This window comes from Haemaphysalis longicornis, unplaced genomic scaffold (assembly GCF_048455015.1).
Source record: "Haemaphysalis longicornis isolate Haplotype H1 unplaced genomic scaffold, Haemaphysalis longicornis Haplotype H1 scaffold_7, whole genome shotgun sequence".
In the NCBI taxonomy this organism is placed as follows: Eukaryota; Metazoa; Arthropoda; class Arachnida; order Ixodida; family Ixodidae; genus Haemaphysalis; species Haemaphysalis longicornis.
In genome coordinates this window covers 130,021,945-130,046,073 of record NW_027526422.1, presented here as the reverse complement: position 1 = coordinate 130,046,073, position 24,129 = coordinate 130,021,945, and the positions used below count along the sequence as shown (strand labels likewise).

Below are 24,129 nucleotides of genomic sequence, written 5' to 3'. Positions count from 1 at the left end.
GCTCATTTCACATGACGTGTAAACCAAACATTCTGAAGTGGAGGGAACACACGTATCCTTGGGACAAAATGGTTCCTGACGTACAACAACCATTCCTTAAATTTTATGATGATAAGGATTGGCCTAAAAACCCGTGAAATGTAATGAGGGCGGTTTAGGCGCTTCGGTATAAGGTGGACCAAGATGATGACCGTTCTCGTGCTAGTGGAAAGAGCTAGAAGCGCTTTCATGAGAACACTGTTGCCTTGCACGCTATGATTTACTCCGCAGTAAGATCCTGTGGTGGCAAGCAGGTAACCACCGGCTGTTCTCCAGTAATAGCTAGGTATAGTCGGCGGCATCGATGTCATCGGATGACCAGCCGAAGCGCACGCCAAGTGGTGGAGTCATGTTCAGGCGGAGCACCAGCAGTAGTGTGGACAAACAGTGCATGAGTGCAGTGCAACAGTTCTACAGTGCAACAGTACAACAGTGCAACAGTGCATCAGTGCATAAGTGCATCAGTGCATGAGTGCATCAGATTAGCGAAAGCAATTGCACTAACCGCGAGTTCAAACCTCTCCTGGAAGTGGCTGGTTCTTCGGGGCATTGCGAAAGACGACTTTGTAGTCATTCAGTTGATCCACTGCAGGCCTAAAGAAAAACACCGCGCGAAACATAACGACTAGAGCTGATTGCGGCAATGTATAGAAAAAATGTAGACACTCCTCAACCTTTTCTGTGTGCTGTTTGGGTGAACAAAAGTTTTAAGGAACCGATGGAGCTCTGGTAATGATTTTTACAAAAATATGATCCCGAACGCAATGAAAGTTTAAGACACTAGCTGGGTAAGTTTCATTCTTACGGAAGCACCCGTTTATAAAACATTTAAAAATATGTTGTACAAGTTACGTACTTTTGTTTTCTTCTGGAAGAAAATTTATAATTCATACCAGGGAAAAATGAGGTTCTGTAGAGTGGCCCCTTCAAACTGCTTGCATGCCTAGGCACTGTGGTTATTCGGGAAAAATTTAATTTTGCTAAGTGAAAATTCTAAGGTTGTCACTATGCCAAAAAATGTGGTTGATCTCTTTTTCATAGGAATCGGTAAAACACGAAAGTGAAATGTGCTTTCACAGGATCAGGTAAATGTTTATTCTGCATCAATGAACTTCTACATCGCTATTTATATTTCGTCGCTGTGACACCATCAGACGCATCAACATTAGACACTCGATTGCACGTGCCGGAGCACTGCGTAAACCTGAATGAAACCACACGCGCTCTCGAATCATGCGAACACATCCGAACGGGTAGCCATTGAATTGTTTGGTGAACTCACGGTCCGCTGCAGCGAAAGAGCATGATTGCGGGGCTGTCTTGTGGGTGTACTTGGTGATCGAATACCTGCTGGCGCGTCGCTTTGGCAATTCTGCGACCACTGCGTTCCTTCTCCGTGGAGTTTACGGCAGACGGTTGCGTTGCAATGAACCCAGCTGGCGCAACCTGTAGGCCCTTATTGGCATGGTGATGCACCACTTCGCTTCACCTTTCTTAGAGGGCAGCACCATTTAATGGAGAGGTTATAGGAAGGATATATGGTGTGTTCATACAAGCGTCCGCGCTTCAGCTTAAAGTACAGTGGGCAAACCAAAAGGCACCTCCCGTTACGGTGGCAGAGTGCCCAGCTGGAATCCTGGCGCAGCCGCGTCAATAGAACTTTTTCCTGGCGATGTCATTTCCGTGACGGATATGACATCAGTCGGATCCTGGTGGATCCCGGCATAAAACACTTTCGTGTTAACAGGGACAATGGGACTGGGCATGTGTAGCACCGGGAAGCTTGATTAGGCACCTCTTAAAGGATAGAAAAGACTCCGAAGTAGTTGATGCTGTTGTTTTTCACTTTCCCTTCATTTCATTTATTGTGCTTTAAGCATCGTACTTTGAAGATAAATGCCGAATTCCAATTCAATTCGTATACAGTGGACCCCATTGAGGCGAACTCAAAGGGACCGCGATAACTTGTTCTTCTTATCAGGAGTTTCCTTCTCAGAAGCCTTCCCCAAAAAAATAATCGGCAACACCGTAGCTCCATGCACATACCTTGCCTCGAGACTCACAATGACGTGGATGTACAATGGAGAAAAAAAATCATTCATGTGAGTGCGCAACTTGATGGAAGACTGTCTTCAAGTGCTCTTGCTTGTTTTTATTCAGTGCAGGCGGCGACGGAGAGCGTTCACCTGCTACCTCAAGCGACAACGCAGCAGAGATAGAGAGGTAACTTCTCGCTTTTTTGGCGGTGACGCGGTGGGACTCACTACGCGTACCAATGTGAACTGACATGCTCCCGCTGAGAAACGGCATTGGTCAGCAGAGCTGCTACGTTCGCGAACGGGAAGTCTCCATACTCTTTTTTTACACTTTTTTATCCTCCTTGTTTTGCGCTTCTCTCCTCCAGAGTAGAGCGGCCACAAAAGTTTTCCTCGCTTCTTTTTTCTTTGCTTTGCCGCTGGCTCCGCCGGTCGAAGGATGGGACAAGAGGTAGCTTTATCCGCGTGTCTTTTTTCTCGCTCACCCACCGTGGTGGCTCAATGGCAAAGGCGTTGCACTGTCGAGCCCGAGGACAGGGGTTCGATTCCCGGCCACGGCGGTCGTTTTCCTGATGGAGGCGAAACGAAAAATTTTATGCACGTTAAAGATACGCAGGTGGTCAATATTAATCCGGAACCTTGCTTTACTGTGCGCGTCATCGCTTGCGTTGCGTCAGCGCTTTAAATCCGTCAATCAATCAATCAATCAATCAATCAATCAATCAATCAATCAATCAATCAATCAATCAATCAATCAATCAATCAATCAATCAATCAATCAATCAATCAAAGTTTTCTCGCTCCCTCCGTTCCCCCGTGGCGCGAATGTGCTTCGCATTGCGGTTTTAATTTCTTTTTCTCTCCCTTTTGACGCGAGAATGCTCTGTCGCACCACAACAAGACTGCAATTTTCGCTACCCGGTATTTAAAACATTGTTCGTCTTAACGGAAGAGTGTGTGCAAGGCTGTTCATATTAAGGGGATTTTTGTTTCCACTGAGTATATTAAAAAACAGACATCGTCACGTAGTTCGGCATAAGCGAGAATTCGCCTTAACCGAGTTTGTATTAGCGGAGTTCACTGTATTTTGGTGGGAGCAGTGGAGACTGCCGTGATGACCGTACCATTTGCTCCGACAGATTTGCTGCTGATCCCCAGCTATTTTCTACGCATATAGACCGCGGTTCCGGCGTTCTTTCTGCGTCACGGCTTAATGTTAAGACGTTTCCTCCTTTCAGACATGCACCCCAAAATATTTTGATGTAAAAAACGGGATAGCTCACGTACAGACTCTGAGTTGACTTCCTATTACAGATTTTGGAATGGACTCCCGCGAATTTACTCCCAGAAGGCACAGCACGTTGTCAGTGCCCGTTTACTTTTCAATTTTCAACATAATTCCCATAATCATCATCGCCGATTTTTTCTTAGGTCCACTGCACGACCAAAGTTTCCCAAGACACTTCCAAACAGCTTCTGTATTGCAAATGTTTAGAATAATTTCTGTCCTGTCGCTCACAGCCGCACAACTATGAAAAAGCACAAAAGTTTTTTACACTGCAATTAACTGGCAAGAGACCGCTATCATGTAGCTTGTAAACGCAGCAACAACGTATAGGCGTGTCTGCATACATATCACATGCACACCATGTATTTCAACTATCCGTGGATAACATAGATAGTTGAAATACGCACAGGGCACGCAGGACATCTAGAAAGAGTAAGAACGAGCGTCTCCTCTGAACAGTTGAGAGTAAACGGCGGTTTTTCTACTTTCTGTCCGTACCTCCTTCCTTGTTTTCTTTTTAACTATCAAATATGTACACACTACCCCCATATTCGGTGTTAAGTGAATAAAATTGGCTATGGTGCCATGAGAACTTCTACCGGAGCGATTGATGCCCACTTTTTATAAAGAGAAAACAGTGTGGTACCTAAATCTAATGCTGACCTCTGAACACCCCAATACAATGAAATAGTTCAACACTGCCATTTGTGTGACCGATAACAACCTTCAAGATATTTCAACGCCGACAGTTCCTATTTAAAATAGTGGTACCTAGTTTTTGCGCACAGTGAATCACAAAAAAACGTTGTCATGTGCGGAAGGGCCATGAAGGAGAGAATTTCCAACGGGGAATTTGAGGCGGAAGTAAACAGACCAGATAAAAAATCCCAGCGTAATCTTTTTTCGGAAGCGATCGCCTTCGATGCAAGGTGAAGCTAGAATTTTTATATCTGCTTCCGCATACTTTCGCCGTCAAAACAGAACATGTTATAATGTTTTTGTTTCAAGTACAGAACATTCTCAAGGTGTCCTATTTCCTCTACAAGCTTCAAATAGCTACCTTGTCCAAATACTTGACTGCAATGCCACAATGTCGTAAATGAAACGGTGAAATTACTGATAAAACCATGTACCAAAATGAAAACCCTTTTTATATAGTACACACGTGCGAAGGGCGCACACATATGGCCAGAGCAAGGGCATCTAGCGAAGGACGTCGGCTACAATAAGGACAAACCACACAGGGACCATCCTAACATCAGTGAAAACAATAAACTCAACCACATACTTGATCGCAGCAGTTATTCAAGTTCAATTCATTTTTTCATTCTATTATTAGCCGTATCTACAGCGCATTCAGTAGCGCTTCTGATTGGGTAAAGGCGCGGAATGGCTGATGCATAGACTGAAATAAAAGGTACCGCCAAATGTAGCAGGTCACATTGTACCCTCGAGCTGAGAGTTGTATTACTGACTGCATGTCAAGCATTACGAACAAAATGGTTCCACTTTTCGTTTCCTTCCTGCTTTGCATGCTCATCCCAATGGCTGTGAATGCAGATGTATGCGGCGGCACTTCTGGCCCCACGTGCAACGCCTCCGCGGTAAGTATACCCGTCCTTTTGTGCGTTGGTAGGAGTGCGAAAAATCGGGGCGAGACTAGATGAGTGTAGTGAAAGAACGTGATTGTGGGAGGCATCTTTTAACATTAAACACCAGAGCAGTTGAATCTATATTGCAGTATTTACAATTTTAAATGCTTCTGGAATATGAAAGATGTGTACCGTATTGTGTGTCGGTAATTTTTTTCCGAGTTCATTGGGCACTGCAGTGATGCTTGAGTTCAATAAAAGAGATTACTTACGTAAGCTTAGGACTTATGCTGGCTCACTGGTTCAGGGACCATCAAAATAAAACTTGTGGACTATATAGTCTAGTGTCTTGATTGGCTGAGAACTTATCGACAACTCTATAATACCGCTTCAAACGTGTGCAGACTTTCTATTGACCTGTGTTCCTTCAAACTATCATACTCTAAGGGGCACAGGAGTATGGGGTTGGGTGCAGACATTTTGAGGGCACCGACTTCAACACCCAAAAAAACAGAAACGTTTCACTGTGTTTATCGCACGTGCAGAGTCTAGTTTATCTCTGGAGACCTCGGCCGCCATGCCTTAGCGCAGGGGTGTCTTTTTTGCGTTAAATATATATTCTAAATTTGGTAAAAACATCGCGACTCCATTTGCTGTTATATTTAAAATCATTGGCAATGTTTCATAGGAAAACGTCTTAGATATCCCCGTCAATATTCAAGCATGCAGGAAAAAATCTCAATAGTAATCTGATAAGATACCGTGGCTGAAAAATAACTTGTACTGGTTTTCGGTTTCAAACGAGTGATCCCCTTTCTCGATCTGCTACCGTGCCAACTGATCTAGCCAGCGCGGTATTCTTCCACACAGTGCGAATGAACTATTATATAGCTCCATAGGCATGAAGGTTCTGGTGAAACTCCCCTTTCTGCACTAGGCCCGGCACATTTCGCAAAGAACGAATAAAGAATACATAAGCACATCTTATGACGGAGTAAATTTGTAGCGGATACGCCAGTACAATGTACTGGGTCATGTTTCACAGCTGCTATCGATGAAGATGATGCAGAAACCACCGCTGTATACCCCGCACTGACGACATGATTCTATGTATTGTAATGTCGTGGTGCCTACGGTGGCCCATTTGTGTTTCGTACGGATGTTTCCTTTCACTATCATCACCCTTTTCCTTTGTCTATGTTTTCTTTCTCTGTCACTCAGTGTGCAAGTCGCCATTCATAAAACTTCATATGCAAAGCAGGCGCGTCAGCAGAAAGCGGAGGGCACGCGCCAGCCTAGCCTTCCCGAAGGGCTCAACTGTAGTCGGGCCCAGCTTCCAGTAGCGTCGAGAGCTAGCCTCGCAGCCGGGCTCAACTCTACTCGGGGAACGCGCGGAATAGAAGGAGGTCGACTGGCGCGAGGAGACATATGGAGCGCTCAGGCGGCGGGCGGCTGTGCGCTAAAAAAATCGAGCAGCTTGCACTAATACTGCAAGGCTAGAGAAAAAGTGGAGCTGGAAGTCGACCTAGCTTATTCCCCCCAGGGATCCGCTGTCAGTGTAGGGTAACGAGCCGAACGTCCGTGTAAAATCTGTCTAAACTTGGACTCAGCCACTAACACATAGTTTAAGCAAGCAACAACATCGCAAAACTTAACTAATCTTAGCAAAACCTTTCAAGACTAAGCAACACCGTCAGAAGGTGTGTCGACACCCAGATCCACTGTTTCTCCAACCTTGCACAACTAGGGGAAGCTGCTAAAATTGTTTCTAGGGAAACATTTGCGGGCAGTACTGAAATAAGTGATAAAATAGTGTTCGTTGGGCTGTGATTTTGTGAGCGGGGCAAAGGCTGATAATGTCGCAGAGGGCTGCACGCTAATTTGATTCCAAGAAGATTATCGAATTATTTTGTAATAGCACGTACTTCGCATTCAGTAAAGTTCTGAGCTGGATTCCAGCTGAATAAAATGAGCTGGATTCAGTCCGGTAGAAAAGATACGACAGGTTAAAATTATTAAATCAAAGGTTTAGTTTTCCGGTCAAGTTACCACGTTGTTAAGTTTGCATAAAACAAGGTAAACTGAGTTTTTTCTTAACAGATTGGACATGCAGATTCCTGTTTCAGTATTCCTGTTTTGTTATGCATCTGAAAAAGCACCTAAGTACGCTTTACCCACGTCGCGCTCAATATTCTCATCCACGATAATAATTAGAACTCGGTGTACTTATCCCCAGGGAAGAAGAACGCATACTCTGTTTTTCTAGAATTCTGACGCAGCTCAGTAGTGGTAAATTCATAACTGTGCCAATTTGAGTTCTCTGCTATGTTCAGAAGAACTAGAAATTTTGGATGTGAAGTGATGTTCGCTGTGGTGTGCAACGAACGAGGCCTGTGCTGCACTAAAAGTAATTTTTGCAGATTTATGACAGTTGGTTTCGTGTACACTGATATGCCTAAACATGGGCCATTTTAGGAAACCAATCGCATTACTCCCTTGTTTTTTTAGTTTTTCTTGGAAGCTGCTTACACATGTTCTCATTTGGACGGAAATACCATTTGCTTGGAACTTTTGAAGCTAGCATGTTTGTAGCCCCATTGCACTATTCCCCAAATACCTGTCGGGGTCGCAAATGGTTTGGAAATGCCCACACGGAATAAAGGTGTTTAGTTATTTACTCATGACACCACGAAATTACTCATTCGATGTTTCAGGAATCTTCTGCGGGGTTTTTTTTTTGAAACAGCGCTTTAAAGGCGATTGTTTCAAATTTTATGAACCATTTTATTTTCGACGCGTTCATAATAAAACAATCTTAAAAACCTTTCATGCTCTGTTTTGCTTCAGCTGTACACGGAATTCGAAACAGTCTACCTTGCAGCCTCAACGTCAGATTCGCCCCAGGGACTCTGCGTTCGTCTGACACGTCAGGAAAATCAAGCGGCCGCCATTGTATCTAAGTTTGAGAACGGGACTCAAGCGTAAGATTCTTGGTCCATTTTTGTTTTCATGCCCTGGAGTGAATTGCATCCAATGGTGGTACCACGTCGTATAAGAACTGCGTATATACACTCTATGTAAATTTATTTTTCTTTGAGAATTCTAAAAATGTGAAAGATGGTGGAACTCGGTCCCGCTTTCTACGGGATTTTTCTGCTTCAGTGTCTTGTTCCAAGGGATACGGTGAACTGTATCCATAATAGGAAGCCCATACTTCATTAAAAGGAATGAAACCTAGGAGTTTGCGCCAATCGCAGGGACGTGATTACTCAACAACTGCCTGAAAAAATCATCGTAATTGAGAGCGAAGTGCATCAGTAAGCGTGGTTTAATGTCTCACAGCCCAAAAATCACCATCTAGGCACTTTCTCTGCCTTGGGAAGCAAACTGCTCACACAGCCAAACAGCTACCCGACACACCAATGCGGCAGAGACCCTATCAGAAAGAATATAAAACTTTAAAAAGCGATAAAACTTGTATGCCGTCGAATCCCCCTAATAAACTAGGTGAAAATATGCGATCAAAACCAACGCATCCTCTGAAAGAAATAGTCTCGGGCGTTCTATGATTTCGCCTTGCCAGGAAAAGCGTGGTCCACAGTGAATTTGTGCAAGAGAGACAAATAGTCAACAACTAGTTTTACTGTGAGGTGCTCCAACGATTGAGAAACAGGGTTCGATGCGTCGGACAAATAATACGCTGCAATTATATCTTGCCCAATGACAACGCACCAAGCCACACAGGGCCCTTTGTCTCCAAGTTGGTGGTCAAAATGGGTGTAGCAACGCTGCTCCTTCCACCGCGAAACCACAATCTGGCACCACCGGACTTCTTTTTGTTTCGAAAAATCAAAACAACCCTGGAAGAAACTTGGCATGGGACGCTGGAGACGGTTAAAGTCGCTCTGAGGACCTCACTGAAGGAGGTTCTCTTTGACGGCTTCCATGGCGCATGGAGTTATAGGGTGAAGCGTCAGCAAAGGCGCATTCAAGGAGGGTGTGAATAACTTAAAATACGCTGAAAAGTTTGCACACTGATATTGAATACATGATTTATGAAGACATTTAAGGAAGTTTGGATAGACCCCATGATGATTAACAGTGCTTCAGTACAGTATTCTTTCATCACATTTTATGATTGAACGCGTTTGCATACCCGGAGTCTAAAATAACTTAATGAACCACACCATTGCCAGACAAAAAGTTCGCAGTAATAGTCTTGTCGACATTAAGGTCTTTGCTCTAGTTTCTTAGATATTGAACCAATGATATTTACGTGATTAGAGAGAAGTAATGAAGATTTCATACGCTAACTACGAATAATTAGGTATACATTTATCGCAGCCCATGTCTCTTATAAATCTTAATTATGCTTATTCTGTCAGTCAGAACTTTTTGTGCCACATGCTCAGCTGATCTGGACAAGTTGAAGTAGTTATTTTAAGATGATTGTCTACAGCTAAATGGGCCATTGCAGAGACCAGAGTATATCATAAATAGACGAGCTGAAGGTATGTGTTATATAATTACTTTTTAGGTGCATAGAATAAGTAATTAGGTCATTATGCCCTATAATGTTCTTGTTCAATAATAGCAGCCAGAATGCAATTCTGTTTTTCCAGGAAGTCAGTGCGCCCACGAAACTGATTTGTTCATGTTTCTGCTCATTCTACACGACAAGCGTTTTACGTGCCTGTGTATATTCAAGTCGCGTTTTTGAAGTTTTGCTATTTATTGGTTTGAATTCTCAAGGTCTCCCTAGAAAGTTTTTTTAAACATTAGAAATTCGTTCTTCAGTGTTCGTTCCTAAACCGTGGGTACTTGAATGAGGATTTTTATTCTCAACTTCTGGTCGTACGTAAAACGACGCCTACGGGAACAGTTTATCCTGATGCTGAGTACTAATCTCTACATAGCGCCCACACTTTATAAAGCAAGCGTCTTCTCCTAAATACTATAAAATGGGACACGTGCAAGCATTTATTGTTTTCTAATGCAGCGGCTGATTCTTCAGGCACCTTGTGGTTTTCTTGTACTTCTTGTGATTACCAAACTTCTGCTGCTTCTTTTTTCAGAGGCGAGGACACGGAGAGTTTTGCTTATACGAGCGAGCCTGATAAGCTCATTATCACTTTTGGAAGTGGTAAGTACTGATTATTTTTAGTAAACTTCCCCAAGTCTGAGAGAAAGCCATGAAGACGATAATTCGCAATTATTTTAAACATGGCGGCTCTAATCTGAGTGCTTGCAGCACGCGTCTTTTTAGGGTCAGAAAATAGGTGGTCCAAAAAATTGAGGTTGCGCGGTGGGGGGAACGCGAGCCGGGGATCGCGAGTCAGAAAGGTCGCGAGTCGAGGTGCGTGAGCACAAGATGGCGCCAGAAAAATAAACAAATGTTCGGGAGAGGGAGATGAAACACGCGCGAGGAATCGGCCATGGCTAGAGAGCGGAGCAATATTTCGAGGGTGTTGTTTGGGTGGCTTGTGAAGTACGGGTGAGCGTGGCCGCAACGTTTGAAAAAAGGTCAAGAAAAGTTCGACAGAAAGACAAAGCAAGGTTTTCTGAGCGGATTCATAGAATTTTTTTAACACGCGTCTGCATTTTTTCCTGTTCGAAGTTCACCACATGTATTGTATAAAGCGGCATATGTTGGTGCCCATGCCAGAGCAATTCAAAATACTTTGTTCCGACATCTCCACATCCTAATATCTTTGCAGTTAGACCGCCGGCAACCAAATACAAAACACGAAATTTTGACTACTTTAAAAGAGAAGTAGCATCTGGAGAATATATCACCTAAAATTGAGGCTGGGCGATTTTGTAGATAACATTTTTGAAACGTTTTGTTGACCCTTCACGATGTCGATTTGGAGAGACGATATATTTCTTAAGACAATAGATTTCTGAATATTTCGCAACTGTAGAGAGCGAGTTTATTTGTTTGTGTCGAAAAGCTAAATGTATTAATCAGAACCACACTTGCATCCAGGAACAGAGAGGCCATAGAAAACTACAATATTGGCACTGAAAGACTTCCCGTTTTGAATAAAAAAGTGGAGAGGATGTCAGTAGAGTAGACGTATTCGTGACACTAGCTACGATAATCATTGAAATGGTAGCAGCTGTAAGATAATGAATTCTGTAAAAAAGTGGTACACTATCCCCGCGGGAAAATGTTTTATTGGAAACTAAGAAATGTATTCACTCGTTCAAGAGCAAGGAAAGTTTCTTGAAGTACTTAAACTTCGTTGGAGTGGAGTTGTGCCTCGTAATAAATTGGAAGAAAAGCATAAGCGTTCAAGAAACATTTCACAAAGTGACGTGCATAGTCCAGCATCGGAAAATGGATTGGCGAGACGCTTCTGCATGCAGTTATGTCGGAACGTAGATCTTTCTGAAATCGTCGATCTATATGATAATATCACCGACAAAACTAAAACAGCAGAGAGTTCCGACGAACTGCGTACGCCCTTTTCCTATCAGAAAAAGTTTCTGGACGTGGCATAACGACAAAAGAAGCAAGCGTATTTTCCTCTGGGCACGTCCACAAGATGGCAAGGAACATAAATAAAAGAATCCAAAGGCCGGGTTCCTGGCTTTATGTAGCCGTCAACAGGGGAGGGTCAAATCAAACTGACGGAGTTGTCACGGTTGGTGACATTCGGTCCTTCATATTGCATAGAATAATAAAAGGGAAGATTACTATTTGCTGATTTACAGTGTGAAAGTTCAAAAAACAAACCGCTAAAGTTTTGAAGATCATAGATAAAATATAGAGCGTAGAGTTTAGATAAAATTCAAAGATAAATGTATACTATGAAGATCATAGTTACAACAATACTGGGGTGACAGGGTACTTTGCATATTAAAGCAAAGTTTTCTACCTCTACATGCCAATGGTTCTTTCGTGGCGTGCGTGACAAGAAACTCCCAAAGCGGCTGGGGATAAGGAGGGTGCTTTTCCCTCACGAAGCATAGTGTAGATGGCGCGGCGATAGGGCGCTGTTACCAAGCGTTACCGGCACTCAGGTAACTGCACGAACCGGCAGGCGCGTCGGCGGGACGGCTTTGTCCTCTGCTTAGCGACAAATGCTTTGGGCCTGTTTTGACGCTGCTACGCGTCCGACAGCAACTGCTGGGTAACCTGGACCCGATGGAATTAAGTGAGCGTTCGGAAGAGATACGTTAAGGATTGGTTTTCAGTGCCGGAAAACAAAATGTAGAGGACACAATCAGGCATCTGGCCGCTAGAGGAACGTTACCTTTTGCGCACTGCTTGCCACATATGGGACTAATTAGCAGAAACAAATTTGGGTGTGTTTTAAGAGGCATTACAAAATTCGAAAAGAGCAACTGGATCTGATAATCAGCGAATATGAAATTTCCCTCAGCTTTCTCGCAATTCTCAAAGTTACTACACTAACTAGTTTTAATGGGTATAAATGTGAATCCCTAAGCTCGCGCGTCAAATCGTTTCGGTGTCTGCGCTTGGCTAGCACGGTGGTGTTGCCCCGAGCTAGCACAACAGGGTGGCTATGTTCCGCTGTCTCACCCCTCGAAAGACGCTCCTCTCCATTTTCTTTGCGCCGACGCACGATCGGGCTACAGCGGCGGCGTCCGCCACTCTAGCCCGGCTGTACCTGACGCTGCTGCGTTCCGGACGCCGCCCCCGCGAATTGAAGGTGACCTCTGGTAGAATCTCTAGTTTCACTCTTTGTAGAGCCACGTGTGTGAATTCAATTGACGTCGTTTGGGCAATTGTTATGGGGGCAGTTTAAAGCATTGCTTTCCAACCACCATCAGAGCGTGGGTTGGAGCCAATTTTTTCATAGATTCATATAACAAAGAAACGCAACTGAAAGAACTCCCTTTATTCGCCATTCTGCAGCTGTATCCAAGTAGGACGAAAAGATGCCTAAGAAAATGTCGGTATCAAACATTCCAGACACAAAAAATAAGTGGCGATATTTAAATAGTTCACCAGGTACGTCCTTATGAAAAGCTTGAAAATTATTCCTCAGAACGCTTAAATACCTTAAACATGTGATTACCTCGAACTTATACGTATCTTAGGTTCCCTAAAGCTTGAAGCAAAAAATTAAGAAACGGCAAATCCATTTGCGTTCTCCCTGTTATATAACCGCTTGTGAACCAAGGTACTGGTAGTGTAGAGCTCTGAGTACCAATTCAGCAGGCGGAATTCAACAACGGGCCACAACCACGCAATCAGCCAGGTAGTTGGGAAATCCGTTAGAAGTGTAGATTTATTTATCTGGCATTTATATATCACGAAAAACCGTTGGTTTCAATAAGTTCCAATGAAATAATGGAAGCATATGGAGAAGTAGGTATAGGAGTACCGGACCTTTGGGCAACGCTTGCGGTGTATGGGAAGGCAAGATAAAGGAAAGACAAGGCCTCGAAAATTATTTGCAGTCGTTCTAAAAGTGAATTTGTTTTAAAACTTCATTGCTAATCCTGAGAAGCCAATAAATTGGGAATATTTGTGCCGGTCGGGATTGTGGATGGCATTGTTTTGTCTATTGAATGTGGAACATAACTTAATCTAACTGCAGTTCCCCAACTGTTCTAGAAATGCACCCGGAGATTTGACGATGATTATAAACAAACGCAAGCACTCCGAAGAGACATATAGGGAAATCCAACCCCGATACCACCAATAAAAAGAGCGGAAGAAGGACAGAATGAATAAGACTATCATAAAAGTGCCTGTTTGCTGATGAAAACAGCGGAAATGCCAGCAAGACGTACGAACTTGAGTGCATGCGGCAAGAACTTCTCAACTAATTACCAGTAGGCTACGTGTTTCACTAAAAAATGACACGCAACAATTTCTTGAACCCGGTGATAGCTTTTGTGGAAGATATTTCAGAACTTTTAAGCTCCTTGCAATATGAACTTGGCTCTACCAATGCTCTGTGGAAAGAAGAGTGATGAAAATATCAACGATGGGAAGAAACATTTCGCAATGGAGTACGAAGCTCCAGTATAACACATATTTGTTAAAATATCACAAAGGAAGTGAAGTGAAATGTGATCATTGAACTTGTCATCACGTACCAGTATACAGATACATGGCATCACCATACCAGTATATGGCCACCAAAAGGCATTTAGAGAAGAAAACAGTTGTCTGATCGTTGGGTAAGAACATTCCGGTTCGGAGGCAGTGAAAAGGTGAGGACAGTGAATAAGAGGAGTTGTTATAAGCTCCTGGTACAGACATTGGCAACCAAGTGAACATTAGCGGCTACATAATAATAACGAATTCAATCTTTTGTGTGTGATTTGTTATCATTAGGTGACACATTTATTTTCTTATCGACACTTGTATCTGCAGAGCCCAACACTCCTCACGAGGTCCAGGTCCCGTATGCTGACTCGGAGGCCTGCTTTGTTGCGAAGTTCACCGATGCATCATATGGTAAGGAAAATCACACCTCGGAAGTACGCAATATCCCACGGTTATTGTTACTATTCAGTAAAACGTTTGGCAGTTTCTGGGGCAGATGGGACAATGTGTTATCAAAACAGGACCTTCAGATACTTGCCAGTAGGGTCCGTCCCAGTAGGGTGCCGAGAAATCTTTATCAACCTTACCAGCTGTCAAAGCTACGGTGCTGGTATGGATACGTTTTTGGCACCTCAAGTGACGATAACACACAGATGAAACTGACCGGGCAAGATACTAACGACAAAGCTGACATTTATGGGATAGAACGCATCAATATACACGGCATCAAAGGTCATAGCACAAAGATATGCATCCTCTCATCTGTTTTTGTTCGTCACTTAAGACCCCTCTAATATGCGCTATTAATGAGTACTTCTCTTATTCAGTATTGCCTAATTGCAGATAGGCTTCTGATGACCTATGCACCTTGACCACAGTCATTGTCAGCCCCGCGCTTGCGGTAACCAGCTCAAGCTCGTAAAACTAGGATCTTCTACACGAGTACGTGACAAAATGTGCTGCATCACTGTCATACTATAAATATTGTAACCGAAACCTGGAATTGGGTGATCAACTATGCAGTCTCAGCCATCTTTGGCCTAGCATGCACGTACTCTTTGCGGTACGAAAAGTGAATTGTAAACCATTTTGCGGATTACAGCCTACACAGTTCATAATGTTGGATTTGGTGGGTGGGGAAGTACACATGCTTTAAAATACAATTCTTCCTCATGCAGGCTGCCGCCTATGGATACACGATGAGGCAACCACCGAACAGATCAACGCATGCTTGGCTGGCCTTTCGCAGGCCTGCCCAGAAACTGTGCACGACACCTGGAACGAGCAGGCGTGCGCATAAATACGAGTCCACCTGGGGCCTGGAGCAGTCTGTGTCGCATTTATTTTGCATAAAGCGCACTACTGTTTCAAGACATTGAGCGCAAAGGCATTGCTTATTAGCGCGCAGGGTTCGGTTCTATCAGTGTGACTGCTATAAATATTTCTTTCTCTATATTTTATTCTAGACTCGAAACATCCTAGTTTCGCTATGGAGCCGCCAGACCAAGCAGTCGATGTTTGGAAACAAGCCAAGAGGATGGAGTTTTGTTCCGGTGCACGCTAGTAAAAATTGTGGATTTTCTGTAGTTCGTACTTAGCGGTTTTACATGAACTTAAGAAGGCGAAATTAAAGCAGCCTCCCGTGCATATAAACTTATATATATATGCCATGCGTATTCCTGCGGATCAGTTACAGGAGAAACGCCAACGAAAAATATGCGGAGCGTGAATGTTGACGTACAAGAAACCGAGCGGTAGGCGAGGCCAAGAACGGATAGGACCTATTCTAGCGTTCAAATAATCTCACGCAGCAGCAATGCGATATTTCACTTAGGCGTATATTAGTGCAAAACGTTATCAAACTTCCAGCCCTTCAGTTGTGTTTGTAAATAAATGATTCTCAAGATGTGTAATCTGCACTGGGCGTATCAACGAAGTGCACCGATGATATCAGTTCCCAATTACTGTTATTGGCAGGATAAAATTTTGTTTAATAAGAAGCCTTTAGATATTACTCTAGTAAAATTTTCAGATTCATAGCACTGCTCATTTGCGTTGTTCTGTTCTCAGAGCTCTATTCATGATATCTTGCTTTTTGTGGGCTTTTGTAATCACGTTCTGGCAATAAAATACGTAGGCTATGTTCGTTTTTGCGTGCCTGTGTCTTTTTCTCACGTACATGGGTGTCTCGACCTAGTTTCCACATTTCAACAATAATATCCCTACTTCGTTATCTACCCTTCTCACAGCTGCGATAGAAAAGTGGCGTCGAAGTGTGCTGCGGCGGTGACCTATTGCAGTCTGCCCTTTAGAACGCTCACGCTTCCATGTAATTGTAACGTAAGCAATACACGTCAGGTTATAGCGTCGGAATTATCAAAGACATATACCCAACCGCCTCTAATATAACGCCAAGGAACAGAGGTGCAAACAGCATTTCGCATTAGACCTAACGACTCATTCCGTCGCACGTCGCCATGACATTTACTTCCGATCTTGCAAACAACCAGCTAGAAAACAAAATTGCGAACAGTTCCCGGGACCTCCCATACGGACAGTTATATACAAAAAGAAACTCAAAAGAAACGCCCCAGCGCCGTCTCAGCACACCACAGCACAGGCGCGGCTGTCCCGGGTGTCGGTGACGCGGCGAGACTGTTGATGAGGTTGTGCTTCTCGGGCCTACGCCGCAAAGCGCACATGGTGTCAGGTTGCGTCGATGCTAAGCCTTGGACGCACAGAGCTATCCGATTCCCCGCCGCGGGTCTACACCGCAAGGCATGCGGGCACCGGTGCTGTAGGAGCCCTTCTCCGGAACGGGACCGACAGGTACGCCAGGCGCGTTTGCCGGCCCGCAGATCCAAGAACACAACGCCAACAACTCCAACCACCGAACAGTTTCTTTTCGACCGCGTCCTTCTTCGCGCGCCTCCGTCTTGTTCCTCCTGCCGTTCCTGGTCTTCCGCCAGCCTGATGCAGCCGTGTGACCAGCCGAGAGGTTGACTGCACACACTTTCACTACACCTTACCACTACCACACACAGAGCTTTGAACATAAAAACACTCGAAGAAATGTATTGGCACCGCTCTTGTTCGGTTCGAAAAGACCCGGAACCACTTGAACGACGCACAGTCTCATCATTGCCTCTACATTGCAGCCTGTTCGACCAAACGGCGTCGACCAGGAGACGGAGAGGCAATTCACCGCCAAACCACGCTGACTGTGGCATCATATCACGTGCTTCCGCTGTGCGAGGGACTCGTGCGAGTGGCGGTGGTCATGCGATAACCCAAGGAATCGCGCAGCGCTGCGTAAGCGAGAATGGCTGTGCACGGGCGTGGATCTTATAACGCATTCGCGGGTGGCGTGATGATTGCACCAGAATGGCAAAGCGCTACCACATTGAGGACGATGCATACAGCTAGAGGGGACCCTCTGAATTACAAAGAATGAGGCAAGGGCCGCACAAAACCGCAAGCGGCGAATGATTGCCTTTGAGAGAGGCGGTTCTGAATTCGATAATTGACCGAAAGGAACACGGGCCGCACATCTCGTCTGCAGCCTATTTTAAGTTGACGAAAGGGAAAGTGGTGTTTTTTGATTGGGCTGCGGGGAATCCTTTGAAACTAGAAGGTGTATACAAGCTCTCGTAAATACACTGTAAATAGGGCAGGAGACGCATTAAACCCTCTCTTCTCTCAGATGTCTCTCTTCTCTCATCCACAAGGTGCCAGCAGATAACGAGTTCGCCTTCATTCCCCATCTCAGCAGCATCTATCTGCCGCTCAACCAGCAAGGCGAACGAGAACGAAGAAAAGGGGAGAACTTGACTAATGGCGCTCGGATATTTTTCCCCAAACGTTTCTAACAGAAGATAGCGTTAACAACTGCACTTGTCTGTGATAAGTGTGCTTATTGCGCTGTTTGTTATTTCACCAGCTGCTGGCGAGCAAGCCTGACTAATTGGCGAGTTACAATCACATTCCCCTTTGACTATTTTCAATTGTAGTCGCCCGTGGGAAGGCACGCTATTATACATTACACCACGGATGCGTGGTGTAATGAAAGTGTAATGCCACGCAACCGTGAGGCCTGAAAGGCTCTTAGTCTACGAGTACGTTTTTGGTCCGATGGTTCGATTGGAATTCTAAGACGTTTTTCAGAATGAATGTTGTTATGTTTCTGCTTCTGTGGAGTACATTTTTGCTATCACGGAGACCCATAGACAAAAAGCTTCATAGCCGGGATGTATCTTCCATATGCCGCGAGGCTAAATGGTGATTTTTTTGGTCAGCGATTGTATGAATATTTTATAATTGTGGGTTCACTTTAACAAACAAAACTGCAATTAAAGCTTTGCAAGCCGCCTTTCATGCCTGAGAATGTTTTATCACTTTCAAATAATTTCTTCTGGGTGGGTTTCAATGCATTTTGGCTTAATAATTGTGAGTACCTAATATTCCTAACAGACATCTCATCGTGTGATTTTACGGGTGATCGCGTCTCTGCAGACCAAAGACCAAAATTAAGGAATCATTCTTTAAGCAGAGCTCATCGAGAGCCAATTATTTGACTGCCTGCGCAAACAGCACAGCCACCAGTCGTCCTTTCGTTCGATGCTCGTTCATTCTATAATGATTGAGTAGCTAGGCAAAGCACTCGCTTCAGCAAGCGCCTAGCACTTGGACCTGTTGTCGTTGAAAAAAAAAAAAAACACTCATCGCACGGAAGCGAGTGAGACATTTCAAGTGAACGATAGGTAACAGTTCCACCGAAACATGACGGAACGTATAGTGTGGAGAGCGTTATGCAATCATTTTAATCCGCACTTTCTGTGGCTTCCGGAAATCTTTAAAAACACACAGTCATTTATCACCCTTGGTCGACCTATGGGGGTAAGAACTACATAATATATAAACCCATTTTATTTGTGACACAACCGCTGCGCTTACTCATCTACATTGGGTGCCTTCACCTGCGATCAAGCGAAAGGAACACTTCCTTTCTAAGCCATCATATTGTAACGTAGTATTTTGGTTACATACTGCCGCTACTGTAGCATGAAGATTGCAGTGAAGAAGTCGAAACGTCGAAGAAAGGTTTAAGGTTAACTTGTTTACTTTACTGATGACATTGGTTACATTTAGCACATACAAACTTGAAACAATTACACTTATTACATAGATGAGAAAGACAGTCAAAAGATTAAGAGTACTTAGCGGGACATAGCTGGCGGGCGAAGGGCTCCCGGCGGGAGGGCACGACGGCGGGCGGCAGAGTTTCTGAAGTGAGCTGGTGCAGGCCCCCCTCTCGCCCTCAATAGCCAGAGGGTCCGCGTTATAGTTGCTTCAAGCTGTCCGGTGGGGGACGTATTGGGGGAAAAAGCGCATCCTAGCGTGTGCGGACGCTCGGGAGCAAGTCTAAGGCACACCCACAGCCAATCAGGAAGACGCTTCTTAGGTCCAATCAGACATGTCCCCGCCAAAGTGAAAAGGAAAAAATCACACACAGAAGACACAAAGTTCAAACTCGAAGGCGCCCGCTTCTGGCAAAAGAATTACCGGTGAGAATAAATAAAGTAAAGGTATACAAACACGAAAAGGAGAAAAGACAGGCGGCCGTTTCAACGAGACCGAGGGAGAACATAGCGGCCCGCGTAGGCGCGCAACGGGGGTCGGAAACGCCAGTGCGCGCGGTAATACAAGATGCGTCGATGGTCCCTCTCGAGAGCCGCGTCTCCCGGGTCGGCCGACGGGCAGACACCCGCGCCGGAGCCGTTTCTCAGAAAAAAACGGGGCCACGGCCCAGTCGCGTCCGAAGCGCTTTCACACACAACACTTTGGAGGAAGAGCCCTGGCTGCGGGCGGAGAACTCAAAACAACCGGAAAACATCAACAGATCTCCGCTTTGCGACAATATGATGAAATAAATGGGAAGAAAATCCTGGCCAACTGTCGAACGCTCCGCTCCCTCTTAATATCGTCACTTTACTTCTAGTCTTATTTTTTGTTTTTTATTTAGCACACCAACTTACTCATGTAGGTTTAGACACAAGTCTCTAGCACACGTTGCAAAGTTTAAATACTTCACGCAATCACAAGGTCTAGCGTTAGTCGGCTGGCGCCATCAAGCAACCGTTGTCATAAAGATGCCTGATGCTTCTAATTCTCGAGTGTCCTCGTTTCATTCCCATCGACTGCCAAATTTAATCAAGTTTTTCCTAAACTGGAACCATTGATTTTTGGAACCTTTCAATTGGAAACGTAGCATCCCAAAGAGGGAATCTGGAGCAATCTGGATAATGGTGAGTGCTGACACCCCAAGCCGCAAACATAAGCTGTGCCCAATCGTAACTATGACTTTGATGAGTTCGCAGGTGGGTGGCTAAAAACGCGAACAGACTTAGCGAAAGCTAGGTTCAAGGTTCGGACAATTGGCTTAGTGCTTATATTCAAATTTAGTGGCTCTCAAACCTTTCTAAGCTTAACTATAATGTAAGCACTCAAATTGCCCCATATGCTCCTTTACTCTATGAGGTATGGGTCTTTCGAAATGCTCTTAACAAAATTATAGTTCCTCAAAAGGCTTAGCATCGACGTTTTCTTTTCAAGTTTCAAGTTTATTCAGTTCTTTCCAATTTGTGCAAAGTGAAGCAGGAGCGAAAGGCTATAGCCTGACAGAGGTTCTTTTATTCACGGGGCAATCCAGCAGTACAGCAATCAACACAATAACATACGATATCATACACCCAAAAAATATGCTCGAAGCGTGAGGAGGGTAAGCGGAGTGGGGATGAATAGGTATATTCACAGGCTCTCCCGTACAGCTGTAGAATACTTAAATACAAAAAATAGTTTATAGCTTACAAACACACAATTTATTGTTAAAGGTACATGTTGGATACATACAGTAAACATATAATGAATATAATAAAACATTTACAGAAAGAAACAGCAATAACAGGCAGATTAAGAGTATTCCATACAAAGTTCTAGCAGCATTTTTAATGAATTTCTTACACAGCCGTCTGCTACAATCATAGTTTTCCTCAATTTTTTTAAGAGTAATGGTATCTGTATATCAGTATGTTGTTTTGCCATAATTAGTACGGATCTCTGGTGTTTTTCTAAGCCCACCACGCAGGCAGTATCGACTGGCTAGCTGAGGTTGTATAGTGGTTGTAAAGGTTATTACTTCTTATGTACGGTAGCAATTTGCAATATTATAATTTACTAGCTTTAAGCATGCCATGTTTTGGAAAATAAATCATGAGTTCTTAAATCCTGAATTCTTCCGGGGTAATTTTCAAAAATTCTGGGTGCCTTTCTTGCAATATAATAAGTCTACTGTAATTATGAGTGGTCGTGGTACCCCATACCAAAGAAGAGTATGATAGCCTAGAATAAAATAAGGTATAATAAGGTATAAATAAGGTATAATAACAACAGAAGCATAATTCAGAGACCGAGCAGATGTCTTCCAAATTACGTTTATCACGGTATCCCAAACAGATTAACCAACATTCAGTATTTTACCACCCCAAAAAGCACAGAGACCGCCGTATAGAAGGAATATAACCATTTACCGTGCGCTAGAGAAGCGCTACCCGCCATGACGTGGGCCAGAAATGTGGTTATCACGCTGGCGCAGGCCGGCCTTGGGGTAAGTACCCGTCTCTGGCCCTGCAAGCTACGACCAGCCGCTTCTGCAACACTTACAGAAGCCCTTTTTATCTCCCCTTCCACCGAGGTGCCCTCGGCGACCCATTACAATGTCGTAACTCTTGCGGAGAACGTTCTGGGTGTGGCAAGAACGATAACTTTTGGGAGTGGAACTCGTCGTTATGATCCTGCTATATCTACCGGCTTCTGAGAGCGCGGAGAGCACAGAAAGTAGGGTCTCCAGAAAATTGAAATGGTGCCGCACCATGGCATACCGCGGTTTTAAGCTAACAGCTGATGTATCGCAGAAACCTCACTTCGTTTACTCGACAAACCTAAAACGGGGATGAATGTCGCCATAGCATCGCAAGCAATGCACTAGAGACGCAGCGCTCTCTGTGGACAAGAAGCAGACTTTCTTGAAAGACGGGCCCAGACACTATTCCAGTAACATATCTTGAACACACGCAAAACAGCAATGCATAGACTACAATTTTTGTTCAAATATCATCATCATCACTTTTATAAACAGGCTGACTGTGTCCTGTGTAGACCAAGGGCACAAATAATTTGTGCTAGCGGTGTCCACTGCTTGCTCAGAATTTTCGTATGCCTTCATTGAGTCCTTGGCTAACGCCTATTGCATTTATTATTGGCTACTCGCTGCCGTTCCGTTCAAGGGATGGTCTGCCTGCAGCACCTTAGTGGCTTGACGTGCCCGCCCAGGCGGATTTGCTTGGCTTAATTTTAGCTAGATTGTCCAACACATGAGTCGCTTCTCTAATCCAGGCAGCTGTTTTCTATCCCGGAGTTTTATTCCTTCCTTTCTTCTTTCCATTGCCCCTTAGGCTATGCTTCTTTTCAAGTCGGTTAGTGAGAACTCAATTTTCTACCCCATTTGTCAATACCGGAAGAACTAATTGGTTGTAGATAAGCTTTTGAGTGACGGAGGAAGCTTACTATTGAGCATAGAATTTCTACTTAATGCAGGAAGCGCAATCCTTATTATGCGGTTAATGGCTCGTATTTCAGTTCAAACAAGACTGCAATCTAAACCGACGGCTGTATTAAAAAACATGAATGTTAGGTAAAATATATTTCACTAAAATCATCAAGGTATTGCTTCTCTCCAAGAAAGCCATTAACTCCAAGCTAGCGAACTAGCAGAACCGATACTTAGTATTCCTAAAAGCAGAGATTGCACTCAGTCTCGTGTCAGGGTGGCAGTAGTAATAAAAATACGCTAAATGTATGCTCTTTCAGGCGCTGGCCCCGTTTGAAGATATCGCAGTCCGTGGAGTAATTTTAGGCTGGTATTAACGATGTACAAATTGTAAACTGAATTGACAATATCTCCGTACTTATTTAACGCGCTGTCCGAACCATGTTATTAGCCGGTTGCCGGAACGCTCAGAGCGCACTCAAGCATCTGAGCACACCGATTCCCTCGGGTAGTTGATTGAAATATTCCTAGATCCATCTGGAGCTCCAGCAGTGGCTAATAAAAAAAGCCAACACACTACTACAGAACCCGCTGCGGGTTTTCAAACATTGATTTAGGAGTAAGGGAATTGGGCAAATTGGTATTGATTGATAATATAACTGCGCGGCAACACGAGGACAGAGAAAGACGCACGTATATTATGGACGCGGCTATACGTTGATTTAGCAATCACCCCTCATTATTTTTTCGTCAACTGTAGCGGCAGTTGCCAAAGCCCGGACTCAAATTACTAGATCCTAGTCCCACTCAAATGCCGAAAAAGTTCCCACGACTTCACTTCTATACATGGTTTAGAAAACCAGAGCAAGCTGTGTAAGATTCAGAAAGGAATCGCAGCTTTTATACAATTACATGGTCCACTTCGACCTCGGCCAAGCACTCAAAATCGTTACCGCACTCTTTTGTGGTGCAGCCAAGCAACTTATTCAATGAGTGTACTGTATCAATGGTAGCCATAGAATGCTTTGCTTGAATGAAAAGTGTACACAACCCCAATTGGTATAGAACATAATAATTGCAATCCTATTGATGAGTATGTAGAAATGCGGCAGGATTTTTTCCATCTCCCTCCAGATCTCGAGGCTACGCCCGACTATCTCGCACGCTCTTCGTACACCGTGCCAACAGTGATGTATGGTCTAACCTTGTCAGTGGTCATCTTGCTCACTTTGGCAGTGGGGCTTGGCTACCTCTCGCTGCTTCGGTAATCCTACAGTATCACCTTTTTTGTCGCCATTGCTACTAGTCCTTCTTTCTCTTCCGCTCTCACTGGCTACATAATTTATTTTAGAAAGAGTGCAGGCGGCGGTGGCGGGAGTGAAGATACCCGTACACACGGTGTAAGACGGTCACATCCGCCGTGACAGGTAAAGAGCCGTGCTTCGAATTGTCGTACCCCCAGAAACAGTGGCAGAGCAGGGTACACAGCACCTCTTCAGTAACGCGCGCTTTCATTCTTACTTCTCTCGGTCTTT

At 44.3% G+C, this 24,129-nt stretch overlaps 1 protein-coding gene across 1 annotated transcript; it reads left to right on the top strand.

The window, feature by feature from the left end:
• Nucleotides 1-4,838: 4,838 nt before the first annotated feature.
• LOC144146531 (uncharacterized) lies at nt 4,839-23,862 on the top strand. Its single transcript, XM_077678474.1, has 5 exons — nt 4,839-4,967; nt 7,803-7,936; nt 10,031-10,098; nt 14,317-14,400; nt 23,729-23,862. Exons 1-5 carry the CDS (start codon nt 4,842-4,844, stop codon nt 23,860-23,862), a joined length of 546 nt encoding a protein of 181 aa, XP_077534600.1. The 5' UTR covers nt 4,839-4,841.
• The last annotated feature ends 267 nt before the right edge of the window (nt 23,863-24,129 follow it).